This window comes from Lutjanus erythropterus, chromosome 13 (assembly GCF_056507025.1).
Source record: "Lutjanus erythropterus isolate fLutEry1 chromosome 13, fLutEry1.hap2, whole genome shotgun sequence".
Classification (NCBI taxonomy): domain Eukaryota; kingdom Metazoa; phylum Chordata; class Actinopteri; order Lutjaniformes; family Lutjanidae; genus Lutjanus; species Lutjanus erythropterus.
Window position 1 is genome coordinate 3,192,231 of NC_139329.1, and position 21,204 is coordinate 3,213,434.

Consider the following 21,204-nt stretch of genomic DNA (forward strand, 5'->3'; position numbering starts at 1 on the left):
CATTTACTGGTTACAGCTTCTTCAATATGAGGATTTTGTTGGATTTCTTTGTCATATATGGGAGATGAAGAGTCTTTGGGTTTTGGACTGCTGGTTGGACAAAAGTATCAATTTAACGATGTCACTCTCAAATTGTGATGAGTATTTTTCAAAATTTCTTGACCTTTTATAGACTACACAATCAACCGATTAGTAATGAAAATGAGCAGATTAATATATAATGAAAATAATCTTTAGCTGCAGCCCAAATCATGCTAAAACATGCAGGTCAACCAGTCAGAAAAGCAAGACACTGTTTGTCCTATTTTTCAAAACTGTCCATTTGGGCAACTTTTCTTGTTATTGTTTCCTGTTTTATTTTTTCTTCTTTGTTTGTTTTTTGTTTTTGTTTTGTTTTGTTTTTCAAGAGGGTTCTCTAATTACTGTCTGACATGGTGTGTCTAACCCCCCTATGTTTTACATGTTTGTTTATTGTATCTTCAATGTGTTACACAATATTACATAGGTAATCTAATAGATATATAATTACAATATATACTGATTTCTATGCTTGTGAGCACAGCTGAGGATATAACATTCCTTCACACATAATGCTGTGAAATGCACTATTATATTCTTGCCTGTTTCTCATGATGGACTTTCAATGCAAATCTGTCAGTTACAAAATCCCCCTTGTTGCCCATTAAATCAAAATGAATACATTAAAGAAATACTTTTTTTATTAAAATGATGATCAAACTTAACAGATACGTGGTTTTCACAAAGTGATGCTGTGATATGATGAAGCTTCTTTCCATTTGACGGCTGACTGCGCAGGGAGCAGGTGCACACAGGGTCAAAGGTCAGTGCAAACTAAATGTGTATGTATGAAGCACTGCATGATCTTTAGGGACAGAGGAACATTGTTCCATCTTGTCAGGCTGCTGTGACCTTTAACCCTTATGACCTGTTAAGTGTTTGTCCGGTTTCATTGTGGTGATCTGGGAATTCAGGCTCTGCAGGTTCAAGCTACAGTTGCATTTATTGTGGGTTGGTCAAGGAAAGAGCAGTAGTGGTGTGTGTGTGTGTGTGTGTGTGTGTGTGTGTGTGTGTGTGTGTGTGTGTGTGTGTGTGTGTGTGTGTGTGTGTGTGTGTGGCTGTAAAAGCAGGTCAGGCGGTGTTGTTTGCCCAGGTTGCCTTAACACCCCGGAACAGAGTGCTCAGCACAGTAGGAGCAAATGGTCTGTCTTATCACTGCCGCTGGGGGGGCCTTGTCATAACACTGGCTGTCTCTCTCTCTCTCTCTCTCTCTCTCTCTCTCTCTCTCTCATACACACACACACATATCCAGGCAAACACACTGTCCTTTGAGTGTCCAGAGTCATTCTGACCAGAGATCAGAGCCACGTGGCCCACAGCTATCCAACTACACACACACACACCGCTTCTTTAACCTACAGTACACACCCCAAATAACTGACCTCCATTTGGTCTACCTTGATAAAGTGAGGGTTTATATTCTTTGATTCTTCTATTCCTGGCATTCTCGTAAATCTGAATAATGGTGAAAAACTGTTACCCTAACCCACTGCACCATCATGTGTCCTGCATTTTTGTGCATCGTTTGGACAGCAGCGTCAGGAAGGTTCGGATTCTTTGGTTTCTCTAATAGAGAGCATGTCAGCTGTGAGTTAAGCCCTCACAAAGCTCCCTGGGAAGAGCTGGCAGAGTGGTAATTACTTCTAGAGCAAACAGTTTGGACGTAGATTATGCTACTGTTGGTCGGGGTAATGTTTTCTACCCCTCCCTCATCTGCGGAGTCGTCAGGGCTGAGGGTCAAGGGTGAAACCGTTTACAACTGAGCTGAGTTGGGGAACCATAATTCACCATGAGGCCGTCCCCTGGGTAAATAGCAGGATAGGGTAATAACTCATCCACACACATCGAACACAAACGGTGTTTCCTCTGTAACCCTGCCAACTTCCCCCTTTGGTGTATCTGACCGTGCACACACACACTTGCACACACACACTCTGTCTGTCAGTGCTGCTTGGATAGCTACAATGTAAACACACACCAATGAAAGGAAACCTTAAAAAGGGATAGTTCAAATAATTTAATGTGGGTTTGTGAGGTACTTATCCATAGTCAGTGTATTACCTACAGTAGATGGTGGCCAACACACCCCCATTTTGGAGAGGCAGAGAGCAGTATGATCATTTTTGCATTACAACAATTACAACTACTTGTTCACTGAAAAGAACTATTAAAATTGTGATTATGTGATATTTATTGGGGTCTGTACCAAAAAAACTTTTATTTCATCTGTAGAACAAGACTTTTAGGCCAGCTCATCTATGCAGCACTGTAGTACCTCACTGTAATGCTGTTTTTCCTTTTTCCAAAAATTGCAATTTGGGTCAAGTTCTGTGATTTGGATATTGCACTTGGCCATATTGCAATTTAATTGCACTTGTGATAAACTGTGCAGCCCTAGAAGCAATGTAAACAGGGTCAGCAACAAAACACATTATAGCCACTTAAAACAGATCCACCTGAAGATTTTTATATTTATTCTACTATTTTATTTTTATTTGTAGTCACTACCTAGAAATATGTTTAAATTTTCATCACTTTACTTGCAGCCAGACAGCTTTTTCTGATGGAAAATTGCGATTATATGAGGGAAATATTCATTTTTCCAAACAAACCAGCCTCCCTGGGCAAAGTCAGTGATTCTACCTTACAGAAGTCCGCCCGCAAAGTTTGTTTTGTTTGGAGATATTTGGTATATATAACATAGGTTCTGCTTTAGAAAAGGCTGTCTGGCAGCAAGGTAAAACAGTGAAAAAATTCTAAATATGTCACTAGATTGTGACCGAAAATAAAAACAAAATGAAAAATGATAAAACCTTTCTTAAGTGGCTAAACACCTTTTGTTGCTGAGCCTGTCCACAGCAATACATTGCTTAGCTTCTGTGCTGGTGTCTTTTCTGCCTCTCCAAATTGGGGGCGTGTCGACCGCCATCTCCTACTGGGAATACACTGACTATGGACTAAGTGCTTCATATAACCCAACATTAAATAATCCAAACTATCCTTTTAACAAGAGCAGAAAAAAACAGGCAAATACAAAAAGTATCTTGATACCAAACACCAAAAAAGACCAAAATGTACTGCTTTTAAGAGAAGAGACGAGGTCAAGTTAAATACTCAGTAGGTCACATGACACAGCTATAACTGAACCTTTGTGGAAAGAAGATTTTATAGCTTCTTTTTTAACTTTCTAAGAATTAACCCCATTCTTACAGAGATCTAATCAGTACTGCTTTGCTTTACCTATTGGAAACGTCATCATTTCTGTGTTTTCATAATGTTCACTGTATATTGTGCACCCAACTGTTTGCAGATACTATATGTGCATGCATATGTGGCTATGACTGATTGCAGTAATATGCAGCTCTCACACCAAGCGATCTCATCGTGAGTATGAGAAACGTTGGCGTCCGATACATAATCAGTCACCATCTAGCTAGTTTAATATCTGCCAGTAGAATCAACCCAGTGCGAGTCATCCTGCTGATGCTGTTACTTTCCTCTTTTTCTTCCCCTCCCGCTTACTGTATGCTCTTCAAGTTTCACGCCTTTAACGGAAAAAATATTTAAAAAGAAAAAAAAAATCACCCTGAAGATAATCATCAACGAACACCAAAATTTCCCAACATGTCTGTGCTATCTTACACAGAATCTGGAATGAGTAATACGTGGTATTAATTTTAATTAAATTAATCAATGACAATGCTTGTTAGGGAGGAGAGAGAAAGAGGGGAGAGACGAGGGGAGGAAAGAAGGAGGGGGTGGGGGGCTGAATGAGTGAGAAAAGATTGAGGGAGAAAAGAAATGCATTCACACCTATCATCTAATTATACAACAACATTAATCCCATTAGGGCTGGAACTGATTGCCAGGGTCCGGACCCCGGCTGCTCCTGCCTGGGCCTGTTGTTATTGCAGTGGAGCCTCGGCTCCTGCCTGCTGCAGCCTGATAACAACTCTAATCACACTTGGCGATCTCTATCTGCACCGGAGATCAGGCCCCACGGCTTATCGAAAGTTCACATCAAGCTAAAAGCAGAACAAAGAAGGAGAAAAAAAACACAAGGGAAAGCCACCAAGGCGCTGCATGAGTCTTCTGGGTGTGTGTTTGTGTGTGTGTGTGCCTGGAATTTAGACATGCTTGTGTTTTATTTCACTTTGGCTCACAAAGAATGAATTAATCTCTCAATTGTGCGTCCATATAACAATCACGTGACCCAGGCCTTGTCAGACTACTGATAAAAGAACAACAGAGTAACACATTCCTTTCACACAGCTGCAACACACTTGACTAGAACCTGTCTCAAGTCATTTAAAAATCTAAAAACACTGTTTTTATAAGCTTTAAAGAAGTTTAAACACTGTTTTATGAAAGAAAAAAGAGAAGAAAGGGAGGAGGAGGAGGAGGTCAATATGTGTTTCCTTGTCTGGCCTCTGCAGGCGTCCTGGTTTGCTTTAAGCCGTGGGAGGCAGCGTATTATTCATGCTGACCTCTGAGCTCTAGCACTGATGTCATAGGAACCAAGCTTTCTCTCACAAACACACACACACACACACACACACACACACACACACACACACACACACACACAGGGGCCCAATCAGCAGTGTGGATCTGCAGGGTGTTATCTATCTACCATCAGCAGGCCTCCTTATCAGCCCCAAACATCTTTCAGAGGGGTGGGGGAGCAGCAGAGCTGGCTGGGCTGCCATTAAAAACACACCACAACACATTCATCTACCAGCTATGTATTCCACACACTTTTTCACTCTTTCTCTATCTCTTTCGTCCCACTATCTACCTCCACTCCTCCTCTTCTCCTCCCTCTTATCACCACCCTTTTTCCCCCACTCTCCCTCTGCTTTTCTCTTCTTTTAATTATCTAGAGATCCACCCCCAGTCAATCGCAAACAAAACCAGCGACAACAACGCAACAACGCTGGGAAAATGGCATGCAACAGCCAGATGTAATTACAATGTGCCCTCCATACTCCATCTCTCTTTCCATCTGCCCAACCTCCCATCTCTCTCTCCCTCCCTCTCTCTTTTGCTTTCTGCGATATCAGCGGCAGCGATCGCCGCCAAGTTTTATCGCGTCTCCCATCTCAACCGCCAAAATATAAGCCCAGGGATCCAGCCTCAGTGGGCTGCCTGCCTGCCTGCCTGCCTGCCTGCTATCTCTCCATCAAGGAGAGGAGCCTTATCAGGCTGAAAGATCACCAACCGTTGGGGAGGATGACGCACAAAGAGACACAGACAAATATCTATCTGCTACACAAACACCCGCTTCTCCTCCTCAACTATGGGCCTCCAGAAAGTCCTGGACTTAATCCATTGTTGTTGGGGAAAAAAATTGAAAAAGATATCCATGCTATGTCTTAATGTAACATTCTGTGTGTGTGTGTGTGTGTGTGTGTGTGTGTGTGTGTGTGTGTGTGTGTGAGTTGGGATGTTGTGTTGCTGTCCACTGTTGTTTTTCTAGTAGTTTTTACAAAAAGTTATTTCAGGTCAGAGTATCGGGGGGGGGGGGGGGGGCGCACACTACCAAACTACATCTCTGTACAGTTTTGATCAAACTTGATACCATATCTGAGTGTGGATGAATACCAAAACCATACTTGCTACTGTACAAACACTTTAAAAATGGTGTAGAACTGGCAAAAATGTTATTGTAATCAAGATCTTCAAGTCAATAAGATTACAATCAAGATTTCTCAGTGGTACAAACACATTTTGGGTAAATATCAGCCCTCTTGTTTGCCCAAAATGGCAGGAAGCACCTGTAGCCTTCACTTTATCACAGGACTGCCAAAGGATGAAGTTCTAGTGAATGAAAACTAACATGTAATTGTTTAAAAGAAACTCAGAGCCAGTCTGATCAGAAAATACACTGTAAACTAAAGAATATTTTTATTCACTGTGCCTCTCCTGCCTCATTTAGTGACAGCAACAGGTGACTTCAGTTTAATGATAATAATTAATTGTCATGTTAAGGATAAAACAAGCTTCTCTGGGCAGTACAAAATCAAGTTTGCATGGGGTCATTCAGAGACCTTCAGGTCGCTGTATCTTTTTTTAAGTATAATATTTACATTTTTGACTCTTAGGTTCGCACAACACATTATTGAGATTTCTGCTAACGTGCATGTCGGCTCTTATCCAAACGGTGGCCCATAACACCCTTCTTTGTGAGGGTTTGCAAAGACATTTGCATGTACCTCTCAAGAGGCAACCTCTGGTCAGCCAATGTGGAAATGCCAAAAACTGCAGTCCCTCAAATGGCCACTTGAGGATGGCTGCAAAAGCGAGTCAATCCCTGTAAACCTCCATATTAAAATGTCATCTTTACAGCAGAAATAAACAGCCTGTTAAAAAGAACAGTTTTTGTCTCTAAAGCTCATCCATTTTAATTATATTAAGGATTACAGGTATGCACAATGAAGCCTTGCCTGCTTTTAGTGACAGGTGGGTGCCATCACAGATGGCTACCCGCTAAGTAGTGGTTTCATTCACGCTCCACCTGCAGACACTGCAAAGATGGTGACAGCCACAGTCACCACACCGTGAGCTGCCCAGTGGACCTTTTTCACAGCAGCCATATTGATATAAAGTAGCAGGATAAACACAGGTGTTGTAATTAAGGTCCCGTTCCACTTAATATAGCAGAGCCTTTCCAGTGAGTGAACATGCACAATAGCAGCACCATGACTGTTCCACCTGAATGGAACAGAACCTAAGTTCGCATCATTGGCAACACCTATGTTTACAATAGGATTTCATGTTAAAAATGGCTGCCGTGAAAAAGGTCTATGGCTCTTCAGAAACTTCAGTGATGTCACAGAGAATAAGTCCATGTGTCATACAGTCTATGGTCTCTGCAGAAGCAGAACTGAAGCTTTACTCAACACAGCTGTTTTACTTTTTTCTGTGATTTTTCCATCGGCTGCCAGCAAAGCTAACTAGTTTCTTCCATTTTGCATAAATAGGAACACAATTGCTCACCAGCACATCAAAATTCACATTTCATCTTTGGACATTATTCAAAACTCTTTGCACCCACTTCAAGGTAAATGCCTTCCAGTGAGTCTTCCAGTGGAAAGCTTTAACTGTGATGCTCTTGCAGGAAGAGCTAAATTTGCATCAACAGCAGATTAAGACCAAATTATCACCAAAATAGACTTCCTTACAACTCGGCAGAAAAAAAAAAAAATCATCTCAGAAAAGAACAACTAATTACAAAAGCAACAATTACTTGGCCACATCAATGTGTGCTATGAAACATTTTCAGAAAGGAAATTCGAGGTGGATTAATGTGATAATGAAACTTGATCCAACAACACTGTGACCTGACTGGAATCTGTCAAATCAGTAACAGCAAGCAGTACGCTCAAACCAACATGGTGGACACACTTAGTAGTAGTGGTGGTGGTAGCACCAGCAGCCCCCACCTCTGCTGAACCCCCACACACCCCAGCAGAACAAAGTCCTTATCACTCCTCACTCTTTCCTATCAAAATGTCTGCCAAATCACAAGAGAGTCACGGGGCTGAGAGCCTGGCTGGCCTCGACCACAGCCGGGGCCTGGTGCACAGGGAAGCATAGTGGACCAGAGGCACTGATAAAGACGGCCATGACACCCCTGAGACGCACACATGTACACACACTCTCTCTCTCATACGCGCCAAGTCTAGCCTGGGTTTATCAGCCTCAGGGTCTGGAATACATCTCCAGGCTTTACTGTAGATGCCTGCTGGGAGTTCACAGCTGATAGGCCTCTCTATGGAGACATATGAAAAAACAGACTATACAAACTACTTGCAGTGGCCTCATCAAGAGAACCTCATCAAGAGAAATCTTTAATGACAGCCCAGGAGATATTTTCAATCACGATAGATGGCGTCATTTAGTTCAATGCTATCAGGGGCAACCTATGGAAAACTGTACAGCTAACAACAGCTCGAACTCCATGTTGGAATTAAGAATGAGCACCTCATCATCATCTGCAAGGAGCAACCAAGAGCATTACATCTGTTAGTCCAATTTAGCTAGCTAATGATACAGATTTGAACAGTTTGCAGCGGGGCTGAACCGTTCGAGGAAAATATCAATACGGGATTTTTATGACCAAAACTGCAATTTAAGAAATAAATGGAAATGTTAAATATTTTCAGCACATCAAACTCCAGGTATGTAACTGTGGTCTAAATAGTTTAAACAAAAGACTTGTGTATCAAGCAAAAGCACAAATAGATGCAGAGATCCTCAAAGGGCTCCTTTTCTTTTAAAGCAGTCGGGCAGAGAAAAGTCAACTTCTGTGCACACTTGATTTGTTTTTTCTGTAGAAATACCAATTTATCCCACATTCATTGAGATATTACATTAATATTAAATATGATGTCCGATAATAATGGTGTTCAATAGTGAGTAAAAATTAAATAGTTTGCCAGTTATGGTAATAATAAAGTGTTTTGTGGGCTGTTTTAGGGCAGAATATAAATAAGGATGTCCCCATTTATCTGCTGAACATCAATGTCAGGTGATATTTGCCTTGCTGGTGTATCAGCAACTAAGATGACATCCACTGATGGCAGTGAATGATGGTTATTGTGTTGCTCATTAAATGTTGTGTTGGTTACTTGCAGTTAGACAACAGAAGCTAGCAAACCCTGCTGTTGTGTGGGAGAGGAGGCTACTGGCTGGACAGGTGCTGTGTTTTTTATAATGAAGATTTCCTTGTTTCCATGGCACAACAGAGGGAATAAACACAACCAATCAGTATCGAGTCACAATCAATTCATCCCTAAATATAAATACACACATCTGATAATGTTTGATACTCGTAATGATCGACTGACTAAAACCGTTCACCTCCTTTTGCTTATCAGCCCCTTCAGGATTTCGCAGACCTTGTTTGGGATTGTTGCAGCCTAAAATACCTGATTTCATGGCAGCTTTTCTAAAAAACTGCAACGCAGGATGCTTTTAGCCATTTTTTAAATTAAATTGCGGGACCAAGTAAAAATTGCACAGGAAAGATTTTTTTTTTAAATAATTCATTAAAGGCAACTTGTTCCTGGGAGAACAAAGCCACACTCTGTTCTGAGTGTTCTAACAAACCTTACAAAAAAGGCTCAGAATTACAGAAGGGGTCTTCCACAAAGTAGCAGATTTTTTTTTTGAGTCAAACTGACAAAACAGCACAAAATTATTGATTACTGAGCACTGATAAATTTCAATAAGTATGACAAATGTGTTCTTTCTAGTACCTGTGACAAAATAAAATATATTTAAATGCAAAAAATAGCGAATAATGAAACAAAACATTGAGTCAGTTCATTGAAACGTACATGGATGGCATTTGAGTGGAGGACTGCTGTGATTGGTAAAACTTGCAGGAAACAACAGTGATTGATCCAATTTGCAGAAAAGTTGCAGCGTTTGGACAAAATTGCAAGGTCATGCAGAATTCACAGGGACTGGGTGAATTAGCTTGAATTGCTGCAATTGCAACATTGCAACTTCCTGGAGGGACTGACTTATTAAGATACTGTTAATACTGTAAGTTATGATTACAGTTAAGTTTTTAAATTGCAATGTCAATCTTCAAATTTAAATAAATCATTGTTCAGCCCTGGTTTGCATGTTGCATTTGTGACCAACTTAGTGATATGACCTAATGCTCCTTGTTTCCTTTGACCTCTCACTGTTAACAACAAGCAAGGTTTGCATTAGACTATGAAAAAAAGTTGCTGACTGCTATTAGATGTGTTTTCTATAAAATGGCACATTGCAGAGAAGATATACCTGCAGTCACCAGAGCTACGGTCAGAAATATCAACTCTTTAATATGTGTAAACTGTCTATTGTGCTACCATACGGCCAGAAGTTCCCAGTGTTGCTTTTTAGCAGCAGGTTTCTGGGGGCACAGTGACTCAATCACTCGTGACAAGATATTATTATTTGCTTAATGTGATAATTTACCAAACTGCCCTGCTGATGTAATGGTTTCCATTCCCTCCAAACAAACATGGAGCACTTTTTCCAAAATCTTCCATCTCCAGGATCATGACATTAAATTTAGACTGAGACTCCAAATCAGCTCAGAGTGCAACAGGCCCCACAGAGCACAAGCAGGGTTAATGACAACATCATTAATATGCTTTATATCAAGTTTGAACATCAGTCACCAGCGATAAACCTCACACGTTTTATAAACAGGAAGAACTCGTCAAGCACGGAGACCAGCCAAGCGCCAGACCAAGAAAAAGGCCTTTCAAGCGGACCTAAGATGCATTATTGAGTTAAAAGGATAGATGAAAAAAAGATCCAATTGTAAGCAGCTATCAGGCGGAGAGATCAGCCAGGCGGCCTATCTGACGCCCCATCTCTGGAAAAGAGAAGTGAAAAGCCAGGGGGAAAATGCAACGGCGGCCTCGGCGCTGCCTCAGACAGAAAACAAATAAAAAAGATCCAATTTTAATCTTTATCTGGCCTCACATCGGATCGCTGCTTTATCTCTGTTCACATCGGCTTTTTCAGAGAACACTGACGTTTCCACAACAGAATTAAACAGGAAGCCACGGCTGCAGTTTAGCTGCCAATGGACAAAGCGTTCTTTATAGGGTAATAAATGAAAACTTTTTGATATTCTTCCACAGTCTAGATAGTGAGGCTGCCAAAGTGGCGCTTTAATAATTTTGAAAAACGGTGTTAGAAAAAGTGTACTGACTCGGTTATTGTGAGAAGATGATGTATCTGACATTTTTTAAGTCCTCTGTGCAGGTCTAGGTTGTGTTTTGAATGATTTTACGCATAAAAAGGTGTCATAAAGCTACTTAGGAGGCAGTCAGGCGTTAGACTTGTGTTTCATACTACTTATTAACTTTATAGTGTAGGATGAGTTCAAAAGAAGCGCCGCCGCACTAAACATGCGGCTTCTTCTCAGCGCGCGCGTGGCTCACACACACGTACACACACACTACTCACAACACACAACATGAAGTGATAAACTCACGCTTTATCTGCCGGGGTTTGCTCTGCTTTCTCCGGGACATGTTTGCCAGAGCCCGCTTGGACGGACTGAAGAAGCGGCAGAGAAGCGGTCTGGTTCTTCTGTTTTCTGCGTCTTCTTCTTCTCTTTCCACACCGTTTATTGCTGCGACGCGGCGCTCCGATCAGCGACCGGAGAAATCCGCATGACCCGCCGCCTGCACTTTGATATGTTCTGCCACGACAGCTAACGGAGGGCTACCTGTAGCTGAGTCCGCTCACTTGTCACTACCCTCCTCTCCTCTTCTTCTTCTCCTTCTCCTTCTTCTTCTCCTTCTTCTTCTTCTTTTTCTTCCCAGACGTGCTTTCCTGCACCTCACCTTTCTCTCCGTTTTCCTGCTATCGTTATTCCTTCGCTGGCCGCGCCTCCGCCGCCACCGCTAGCGCGTCTTGCGAGCGAGCACAGTTGCTTCGCTGTGTTCAGAAGTGTTAACGCTGGTAAATAATATATATATAATATAATAATATAAATAAGAGTTATGTGGAGGTCAGCGGAGTGACTGCTATTGTTTTCTGTCAAGTTTCCTCTCGCCGGTCGGTCCGCCCCCTCGTCCGCCTGCACTGTCTCTGAACCGGGAGCCACTTTCAATGGAGCTCGAGCGCTACAGTCAACTCTGCTTACTACTGAGGACACAACGAGCCTCTGGAACGCCCCTTACGTCTGACGTATGGCACCGCACTCGTCTCCTATTGCTTCACACTTACCCCATGTAAAACAAGCATTTTTTTAATCTGTCAAAATAAAATACAAAATAAAATAGATTTACTACACATTCTAACCGCTTAATTATTCTGTAACTACAGGGAAATTATAATTATATAATTATAATTTATTTATGATTCTATGATCTTATGCTGGATAAGATCACCCTTTTTTGATGTTAAAGAATAAGAACAATAAGACATCAATGAAAAAAATGTTAAATATATCAGAACAGCTAATAATATAATTGCTTAATGCTCCTCCACCAAAAGACAAACTTTTACTCTTGTTATGTGCCAAACTTTGTGTCATTTTCTATTTTTTTGGTTGCATGCATGTTTCTGTGAATCTTTCCACGTCCTATATAGCATAATCTTTTAATGGAAGGCTAAAAAACCTCCGTTAGAAATTCCTCATGAAACTCTCAAAAGATTTTGAGTCTTATGAACAGCATATTCCTAGATTCAGATTAGATCTTATTTTTAACATGTAAAAAAAAAAAATAAAGATAAAATATACAAGTAAGAAAAACTAAACTATAAAAGAATAACAAATGAACTTAACAGCAAACATTCAGAAACTTTGCAGTAAGCAGTTAATGTCTGAAACAGATTAGGAAACTGAATACTTTTCAAGTCCCCCTAATTAACTTGTTATCATTTATTATCCAAAATTTGTATTTATAATGTGTGTGTTGAGTGCTTTCATTGTACTGGACTTTGATTCGTGTTTAAATGTGATACAGACATGAGATTAGCCAGGATTTCCTTTTGGGCTGATGACAGACTGCTTTGGTTTCCTGCATGGATGACTCAGATTGAAGTTATCGCATTACAAAGGTACATACAAAGTGCAATGGCAGTAGAATATGATATATATTTATATAGAGTTTAGCAACATACTTGTGAATGGATTTCTCTTTAGACAAAATGTTATTGAACTTGTTCTCAGTCACCATCGACACTAGACTATGAACAGCAGGTGAGGGGAAAAGTGTTCAGTATCTCCACTGTTTCATCTGATATTCTGTCACGATACTGGTTAAGATTTATTTGTATACTGCAAGGACATGATACATTCATTGCAAAAAGTATATTTAGCAGCTGTTTAGTGATGAAAGGTTTTACCAGTCATTACTAAAATTCATAAGATGAGAAAGTTTGAAGTTGGTTTTAAGGTCTGTATACCACCATCACTTTGTGAAATAACAACTCATGACTGAAAATCTCAAATTTCCACAAGTCAGTCAAGTCACTTTGTGCCTTACAGTTGAATCCCATCCAGGGATCTGAGCCATCAACCCCTGGGTCACACACTTGTTTTTCCAAATATCCTCCTGCCTTCTGACATGAACATGGAGGGGAGCTGGAGTTGGCTTTTTACCAGCTCCATTCACTGGTGCCACCTAGTGGCCATTTGTCAAATCATAAGAGCACCTCAGAGAGATCTGACAGTGTTCAGAGCTGAAAAAATAGATCTCATGCTTTGTACTCGATGTAGTAGCATGGAAACTTGCCATACTAACAGGTTTAGGGTTACAATTTTGAGATGGGGAGGAGATTAATTATGCGAAACTGCATCCTACTGCATTCCCTTAATGACAATACCAACTACACCTTCATGCATGTATAGAAGAAACCCAACCTTAAGTGTTGTTCCACCACAAACACAAACAGCTTCAGTGCTCCTTGTTACAAATTCTCCAAGTGTATGGAACATAGTATCCACGCTGAATGTAGTACATCATGTTTCTGTCCAACAGAAGGCCGTATTTTGGAGATTTGTGTGGCTTACTGGAAATTTCGGGTCATTAATCCAAATTCCAGACTGTTTTTTTGGACCATGACATCATTTCCCTGATTTAAACTGGGGTCATTTGGAAATCCTGGTTTGTTTGTTTTTTACCTTGACTATTTTCTAATAGTCAGTTCACGATGACAGACAGCAGTCAGATTTGTGTTCTATTAGCATGTGTAAATTTTTAAATATAATTGTGTTTATGGATTTTAGTCAAATTCTGCATTCTTCGTTTTTAAGTGGAACAGTCATAAACTTCTTATCCCTGCCAAGAATGACAGATATGGAAAACAAAATTACCTTGTTAGTGTTTGAACCACTTCTGTCTAGCTTTCAAGGGTGTCACAGAAAGAAACATTTATTCTGAGAAGATAAACCTTTGTTGTTGCATGTGAAGTGATGCAGACAACAGCATGGAGAAATTTTTTGAGATACTTAACAAGTAACTTTGTGAAAGAAATCTATGGTTTTGTATCTGAAAATCTTGTTAACAGCATTATCCTGAGTCTTTCCAAAAGCTATGTAATGGTTAAATGGTTTTACAATCAAAGGACCCCCAGGAGTCCCAAGAAGATCTAAGGGGTCATCAAGTCATTTAAAAAATAAGACAGAAAAAAATACACACATTTGTGTCTTGATGTACTGCTTACTTTGACAGCTTGACACTGCTAAAAATTCTCCAAATGCTCACATCTTTAGTCACAAGGCAACACTGATAAGTATTGTTTCACATTAGTGGTTCATAAGCCAAAAATATTGGGATATGGATACTTTCATGCTGAAATTTTGTCATGCTAGTAGTGGGCTTCAAGGGAAGGTAAAATAATCCAGACTGCTACCATTTCCTAGAGGATGAATTGTGTTAAATTTGATGATCTCCTGACTTTTCATTGGGTCAAAATTCTTATTTGGTGTATGATGAAATAGCTATTAAACCAATGACACTCCCACCAGCCACGTCTGTACTTTGTGTTTGTGCTAATTAGCAAATGTTAATATGATAACACCCTAAGATGTAAGGTCTCATAATTAGACTGACAGAAACTTCAAAGTAAGACATGTAGATAAAATCAGTTAAGTTCAGTTTAACCTTGGAGGTAGAAAATGGGCCCACAAACTGAGGTGCCGGCTTCCTGGATTTGACCCTGAGGAGCAAGTCCCACACGGACCAAACCTTCTAGCCAGGGGTGTAGTGAACTGCAGGAATGCTGCAGCAACTGGTCCTCATTTGGTAGCTGTCAGAGGTGTGGAGGAGAATGGACTCTGCCTGCCTCGAGATGCAGCAACTGCAATAAATGAATGATAGGACCGAGGAAATGCCAGCCTCTCATTCTTGGTCTGGAAAGAGAGGGAGCTGGTGGCCCCAGGAGCATTGGAGAGGGAAGAGACTGATGGTAGACCTCAGACAGGAACTGCTGGAATGGGGTATCAGCTTAAGGCTCATGGATCATGGTCAATTAGAGAGAGAAAAGTTGAACTTTGATTACAGAAAAATGGCCACCTGGCTTGATGGGAGTTGAGCTGTTTGGCATAGCAGATGTACTTTTTTCTTAAGGTCAGTCCAGTTTCTTGATGGTTTGCCTCCTCCAAACAGTGTCTCCACTCCTCCAAAGTTTCCAAAGTTTCAAATGTTGCTGAATCCCAGAAAAAGACACTTTGGGGATGTGGAATTTACATTTTTATGTCTTAGCAAAAACAACATTCTTCAGAAGCCTCTGGACGGCCAAACAGTGTGATGAGATGCTGTGTCCACTGGAAATGATGAATGCTGAATTTCACTTATAGTCATGTCATAGACTAAGCTTGGAAAATTTGGTGGTCACTTGTAATAGTTTGAAGGCTGAAGAAATAAGTGGGAAACGGTACCTGACCAGAGGGTCATGTCCTTCTACTTCATGAGGAAGAATCATGCTCAAGTAAGACAGCAGGTGAGTCAGATGATTCTGACAGTCAGGCTGGCATCGTAAGGCATTTGGCATCAGGTATTTTTTTTCATGGCGGTAGTTACAGGGGCAGACAGAGGTGTGGATCCATCGAGGTCAGTGCAGCAATCATATCGGCAATGCGTGGGCAGGGAGGTGGCATGGTGCCTGCTGAAGACTTCCTTCAGATCTAGAGATTATATATGTAGACATCAGTACACCAGTTTTCCAGGAGGCTGCTCTGTCACTCTGAGGATCACAGCTTGGTTCAGCCTAGCTGCAAGGGTTCTGGAGCGCTGCAGGGGCACCAGGAGCAGAAGTCAGAGGAGGAACTGGGGGGCAACTGGGCCGCTGCATTGGACCTTGTGGACGGGATGATAGAGCCTTCTCTTGAAGATGGCCATCGATGCAAATGGTGAGAGCGATGAGGGGATATAGATCATTAGGGGGTTTCCAGGTCACCAATTCATCTTTGATGACTTCAGACAGCCCAAGGTAAAAAACACTGACAAGGAAAGAAGATATTCCACTTACTTTCTGCTGCCATTTTCCAGAACTCAATGAAATAACCAAAGATGACAGAGCAGTGAGTGAGGAAGGGAACAACAGACACAGGAGCTCTGGAATACCACTCCAGAGGTTGTGGGTTGGCTGTGGGTTGGCTATGGGCAGTTGTGCAGGATGGGAAGACTAACAGGAGCCTGACCAGAGATAGAAAGATGCTCAATCTGTTCCCAGATGGATTCCAGGACCTGTTTGTGGTGAGGAGGAATTTCCGCGATGGAGGTGAGTTTGTGGTGATGAAACAAAATGACACAGACTTGTTATGATAGATAATTCCGTACAGAGTCTTCATCAGCTGGGTTCATTCCAGCCAAATTGTAGTGTAAGAGCTCAGGTAACTGGACAAAAATCCAAACTTATCCAGCAAGTAGCAGACCAGGATTACAAGGTCCAAAGATCAGGCAAACGTACAAAAGTGTTGGACAAGCAAGCCATGAGCAAACTAGACAATCTGGCAGGGAATGAGTGAGGATGAGTATAAGTACTGATAGGCTGACTGAAAAAAGAGGGGCAAGAGAGTGAATGGGCAGGACAGTTAGGGGAAACGGCAGGAAAGCGGTTTCTGCGGGGCAGGAGGGAGTGGCTGGATCTGAAATGGAGAGTTAATATGTGGCAAGGTGAAAGAGCAAAATGACATGATTATGACCTGACTGGAGATGTGACATAAACTAAAATGGTTAACACACTAAACAACAGCAAGTTAACATTTTCAGTGTCAGCATGTTGACAATAGCATTTAGCCAAAGCACCACTGTACTGCCTCAAAGAGGTCTTAGCAATGCTGTAGACACTCATTCGTCAACCAGGATTCACAGCAGTGTACCCAGGTGCCCCCCTAGTTGGCCCATCTGTGATGGACTTTGGTTAAAAAGAACACTTAACATTATCCTAATCCTACATGGGGTACCTGTCTGCCCTAAAAGTCTGTAGCAACTTCTCACATGCATCATATATGCTAAGTTTCAGTTGTGCATCTGCTGATCTTACGAGGGACCGAGGATGCTGCTGCATGCTTGATTAAGGGTTATATGAACCCTTTTCAGGGTCTCGTAGGAGTGGAACTGTGGTGTTTACATACATTTATTGTAGGAGACATTTTGACTTGTCTTAGCAGGAAAAGCACAGGTGTAATTAATAACATAATTAATGGTGTTTGTTTGAAGCACTTCTAGTTTTGTGCATGATAGCTCATTCACTCAGACACTTAAACCAAGCAGCCATTAAAGCTACTAATTACTATTATTAATTGTGTTTTACTTGCTGTAACAAGTCAAAGGTCTACTGATGTCCATTGTACAATATCCCTAGATTTCACATTGCCAAACCACTGCAGCATTTTGCAGATCAGCCTCCTGTCACACAGAATGCCTAGGGAGTGCACAGGGCTATAAGCTGTAGCAGGTTGAATATTTACAACAATACAGCCTTCCTGTTCTCTCCTCAAGTTCACAGAGCTAACCATGTTTGTTCGACCTGATGGTACACCTTGTTTCTCCACTGATTATAGAAAGGTAAACAGTGTTGCTAAACTTGACCTCTGGGGTGGAAGACTGAGTTGACAAGCTAGGATTTGTTCACTGTTTCATCACATTAGAGTTACCTAAAGATTGCTGGCAAGTGCTCTACCATCTCTGTTTGTATCCCCATTTAATTTCTTGTGAGGATATTTGTGTAATGTGCAACTTGTCAGGCACTGTTAGTAGTGGGTAATAGTGAAGTGCACTTGAAAGATACAATACTTTACATGTTCAGTTACTTTATGCATTGTTCCATTGCTTGCTGAGTTCCTGAATTCCTGAACAGAATCTTGTGAAATATAAGTTCACTAAATCAAGCATTCCCTACCTGGGCAAGCACAGTAGGATAGTCATACCAGTGTTTCCACTCTAAATCATGATTTGTTTCTCTGTTGCCATGATGTTCCTCACAAAATTAGGAAGTTAGGCAACATTAACTCTGCCCTGCAAAAGTGATACAGGTCAGGTTTCTTACATCTTACATTCAATATAATGTGTAGCCTGAACCAGGGGCATTTCCAGACTTTTATGACAGGGGAGGCTCAAGTGGGACACTGACTTGTGCATGCACACATGCAGACATTAATGCACCAGTTCTCATATCTGCTTTAATTACTAACAGTTTGTTATTCCTCTGTTTAACTAATCACAGCACAACAGAGTGACACTAAAGAAACATAATATAAAACTTTCATACTTTATTCTTTAAGTCCTCAGAAGGAAATTTTACCTCCATTGTACATCTATCCTCAGTCAGGGTAGGTGTATGATGTCATAAATCTAAGGAACCGATCCTGTTAATCAAGCGGGTGGTGCCCAGCCCAGTGATTGTAGTTGGTCACCATGATTAGCTAATAAAACAGAAAAGCCAGGTGCAGCTACTTAGAGGTTGGGTTGGGGGGTGTGGGGTAAGTGTGGAGAGGGTACGGACTATTTGCATATTGAATGCTAAATGAAGGCAATGTGTGGAGCTATATATAAGTCATTTTAATAAGGTATTTGAACTTATTTTGCAAACAAATATCAGACACAATTTATTACTTCATGCAGAACATTTTATATTGTTTAAAACACAACTGGAGGAGGACTTTAAAATAACTATGTTAGGTATGTCATCAGGCAGAAGTGATGTGACAGGTTACTTACTTAGCCACACTTTTGAAGTAACTTAGCATTGTGTAGCCAGATCTCTCCACAGCACTCAGCACTGGAGAAAGGTCTGGCTCCACACATACATTCTGCTATAGAGGAACATTTACACATCGAGAGGTGAGCTCTGGCATTAAAATGACTACATCACTGGTTTGTACCATTAGCATACCAGATGCTGATTTTGCTGTTTTTTTTTTCTCAGGCACTTTGAAAAAGCAGATCGTGGATGCTGCGATACTTCAGCCAATGGCAGGACTTATACTAGCAGTGTGCATCCGGTGAGTCAGATTATAAGTATCTTAAAACTTTAAATAACTCAACATTGACTTTTCATTTCACAAAGGGCTCAAACCCCTGCTTTCCTGGGTAAAAGTCTGTGGGGTCACCACCTCCATGTGCAGTCATTCTCACTCTTTATACTATCAAAATTACTATGTCCACTAGAGGTCAGTGCCTTCAAAACAGCATCAGTTCTTCTAGGTACACTCGCACAAAGTCAGTGATTTTGTAGGATCCTAGACAAGTGTATGATTAACCAGTTATACTAAACAGGTGTTAATGATCATCAATTTCATATGTAGGTTGAAACACAGTCATTAAGTGAAAGAGAAACAGCTGTGTAGGAGGCTTAAAACTGGGTGAGGAACAGACAAACTCTGCTACGAAGGTGAGGTTGGAGAAGACAGTTTGATGTCACAGGTCAGACACCATGACAAGACTGAGCACAGCAACAAGACACAAGGTAGTTCTACTGCATCAGCAAGATCTCTCCCAGGCAAATATTTCAAAGCAGACTGGGGTTTCAAGATGTGCTGTTCAAGCTCTTTTGAAGAAGCACAAAGAAATGGCCAATGTTGAGGGCCTCAGACGCAGTGGTTGGTGCGGACCACTGGGTCCCACTGGGTCCCAGGTACACCCATCCATCCATCTATCTATCTATCTATCTATCTATCTATCTATCTATCTATCTATCTATCTATCTATCTATCTATCTATCTATCTATCTAAGCTTAATGTTGTTGCTAGCCAACTAAGAAGTTAACAAAACATTCAGTTACATTTTTTTGCTGGCTTGCTAAGTAATAGCACACAAAAACCAACATAAAATACCATGACTGGTATTTGTTTCAGTATTTGTCTCAGTTACATGGAGTCAGCACTAGATCATATCATAGACTCTTGGAGGAGGGCCACAGGGAGGTCCAAACTCAGTGTTTGGACATCATATCAGTGACACGTTTGCTTGTTGTCCCACAAGCACAGGGATATCCAAAGGGATAAAGGGATAATAGAGGGATAATTTACCCAAAACTGAAAATTCAGTCTTCATCTACTCACCCTCATGCCAATTGAGGTTTAGGTTGGAAGTGGATGGTGACCAGTTTTCAAACATAAAAAAAAAACAACTGCCTGAATCTTCACTGTAGATCCTTTGGCCTGGAGCCACGTTCATGTGTGTGTGCACACTGTCTGAACTGGGTGTGTGTGCTGTGATGGTGTGCAAACAGCATGTCAGGACTTTAGGAGACTTATTTAAACCAGACGAGCAGTATGGTGACATTTTATGTTTTTTTTCCCAGCTGTTTTTTACATTTGAAAGCAGTATGGAGGCAATTTATGGTCACCATTCACTTTCTGCAAATCTTTTTTCCTTTGAAAACTACAGCAGTGTTTTTTTTGTGGATTAAAAAAACTAAACCCGACCTTCAGTTGGCATGAGGGTGAGTAGATAATGACTGAATTTTCATTTCTGAGTGAAGTATCCCTTTAATGTTATCTACACTTTTGGGAGGATGGACCCTCCACGCAGCCACTCAAACACTGCTTCTCCTATTCTTTTCTTCTCAGTGAAGGACAAAGTGCAAGGAGGAAGTCATGCAGCTGTCAAAATATTTGGGACCACCTCTTACTGTAGCTATTCAGCATCATACATCAGCATGACTCAGCAAGGCGTGTGTGACAGCCAACAATATCTTTTTACTGAAAACTGATTCTGCATGTACACTGCAATAGATGACTGAAGCACAGCAGCATAATGTAAATATAGTAGTAAATATAATTTCATTTGTTCTTAACTTTTTATACCCTTAAAGCCAAACTTTCTCAGCCCTTAAGTAAGGGAACATTGTGTGTTTATTATGCACAGTGTTGTAGAAATGATGGTGTGCAGCATCGAGCTGTAGTGGTCAAAGAGCAGGATTTTGTCATTTTTGACTCAGCGGTCAGAGTTCTGCTTGTGGTGCATTGGAGGTTAAATCAATGAAGATTATACTATTTCTGCTGAGCTGTGGTTGTGACACAGTGAGCTTGTTTGTGGTGTGTGTGTGTGTGTGTGTGGGAGTTAGAGGTTAAAAGTGCGCACACTCACTTTACGTCTGTATATATTCACAAATTTAAGTTTCTGTGTGTGTGTGTGTATGTAGGA

The 21,204-nt window shown here is 41.0% G+C and overlaps 1 protein-coding gene across 1 annotated transcript in view; it reads right to left on the reverse strand.

Moving 5' to 3' along the window:
• The window catches only part of zfpm1 (zinc finger protein, FOG family member 1), a 133,127-nt gene extending 121,348 nt beyond the window's left edge, over nucleotides 1-11,779 (reverse strand). Inside the window, exon 1 of the mRNA XM_084734483.1 lies at nucleotides 11,090-11,779. Coding sequence (XP_084590609.1) covers nucleotides 11,090-11,129 — 40 coding nt within the window. The 5' untranslated portion in view covers nucleotides 11,130-11,779. The remainder of the gene's footprint in view (nucleotides 1-11,089) is intronic.
• Nucleotides 11,780-21,204: the final 9,425 nt, after the last annotated feature.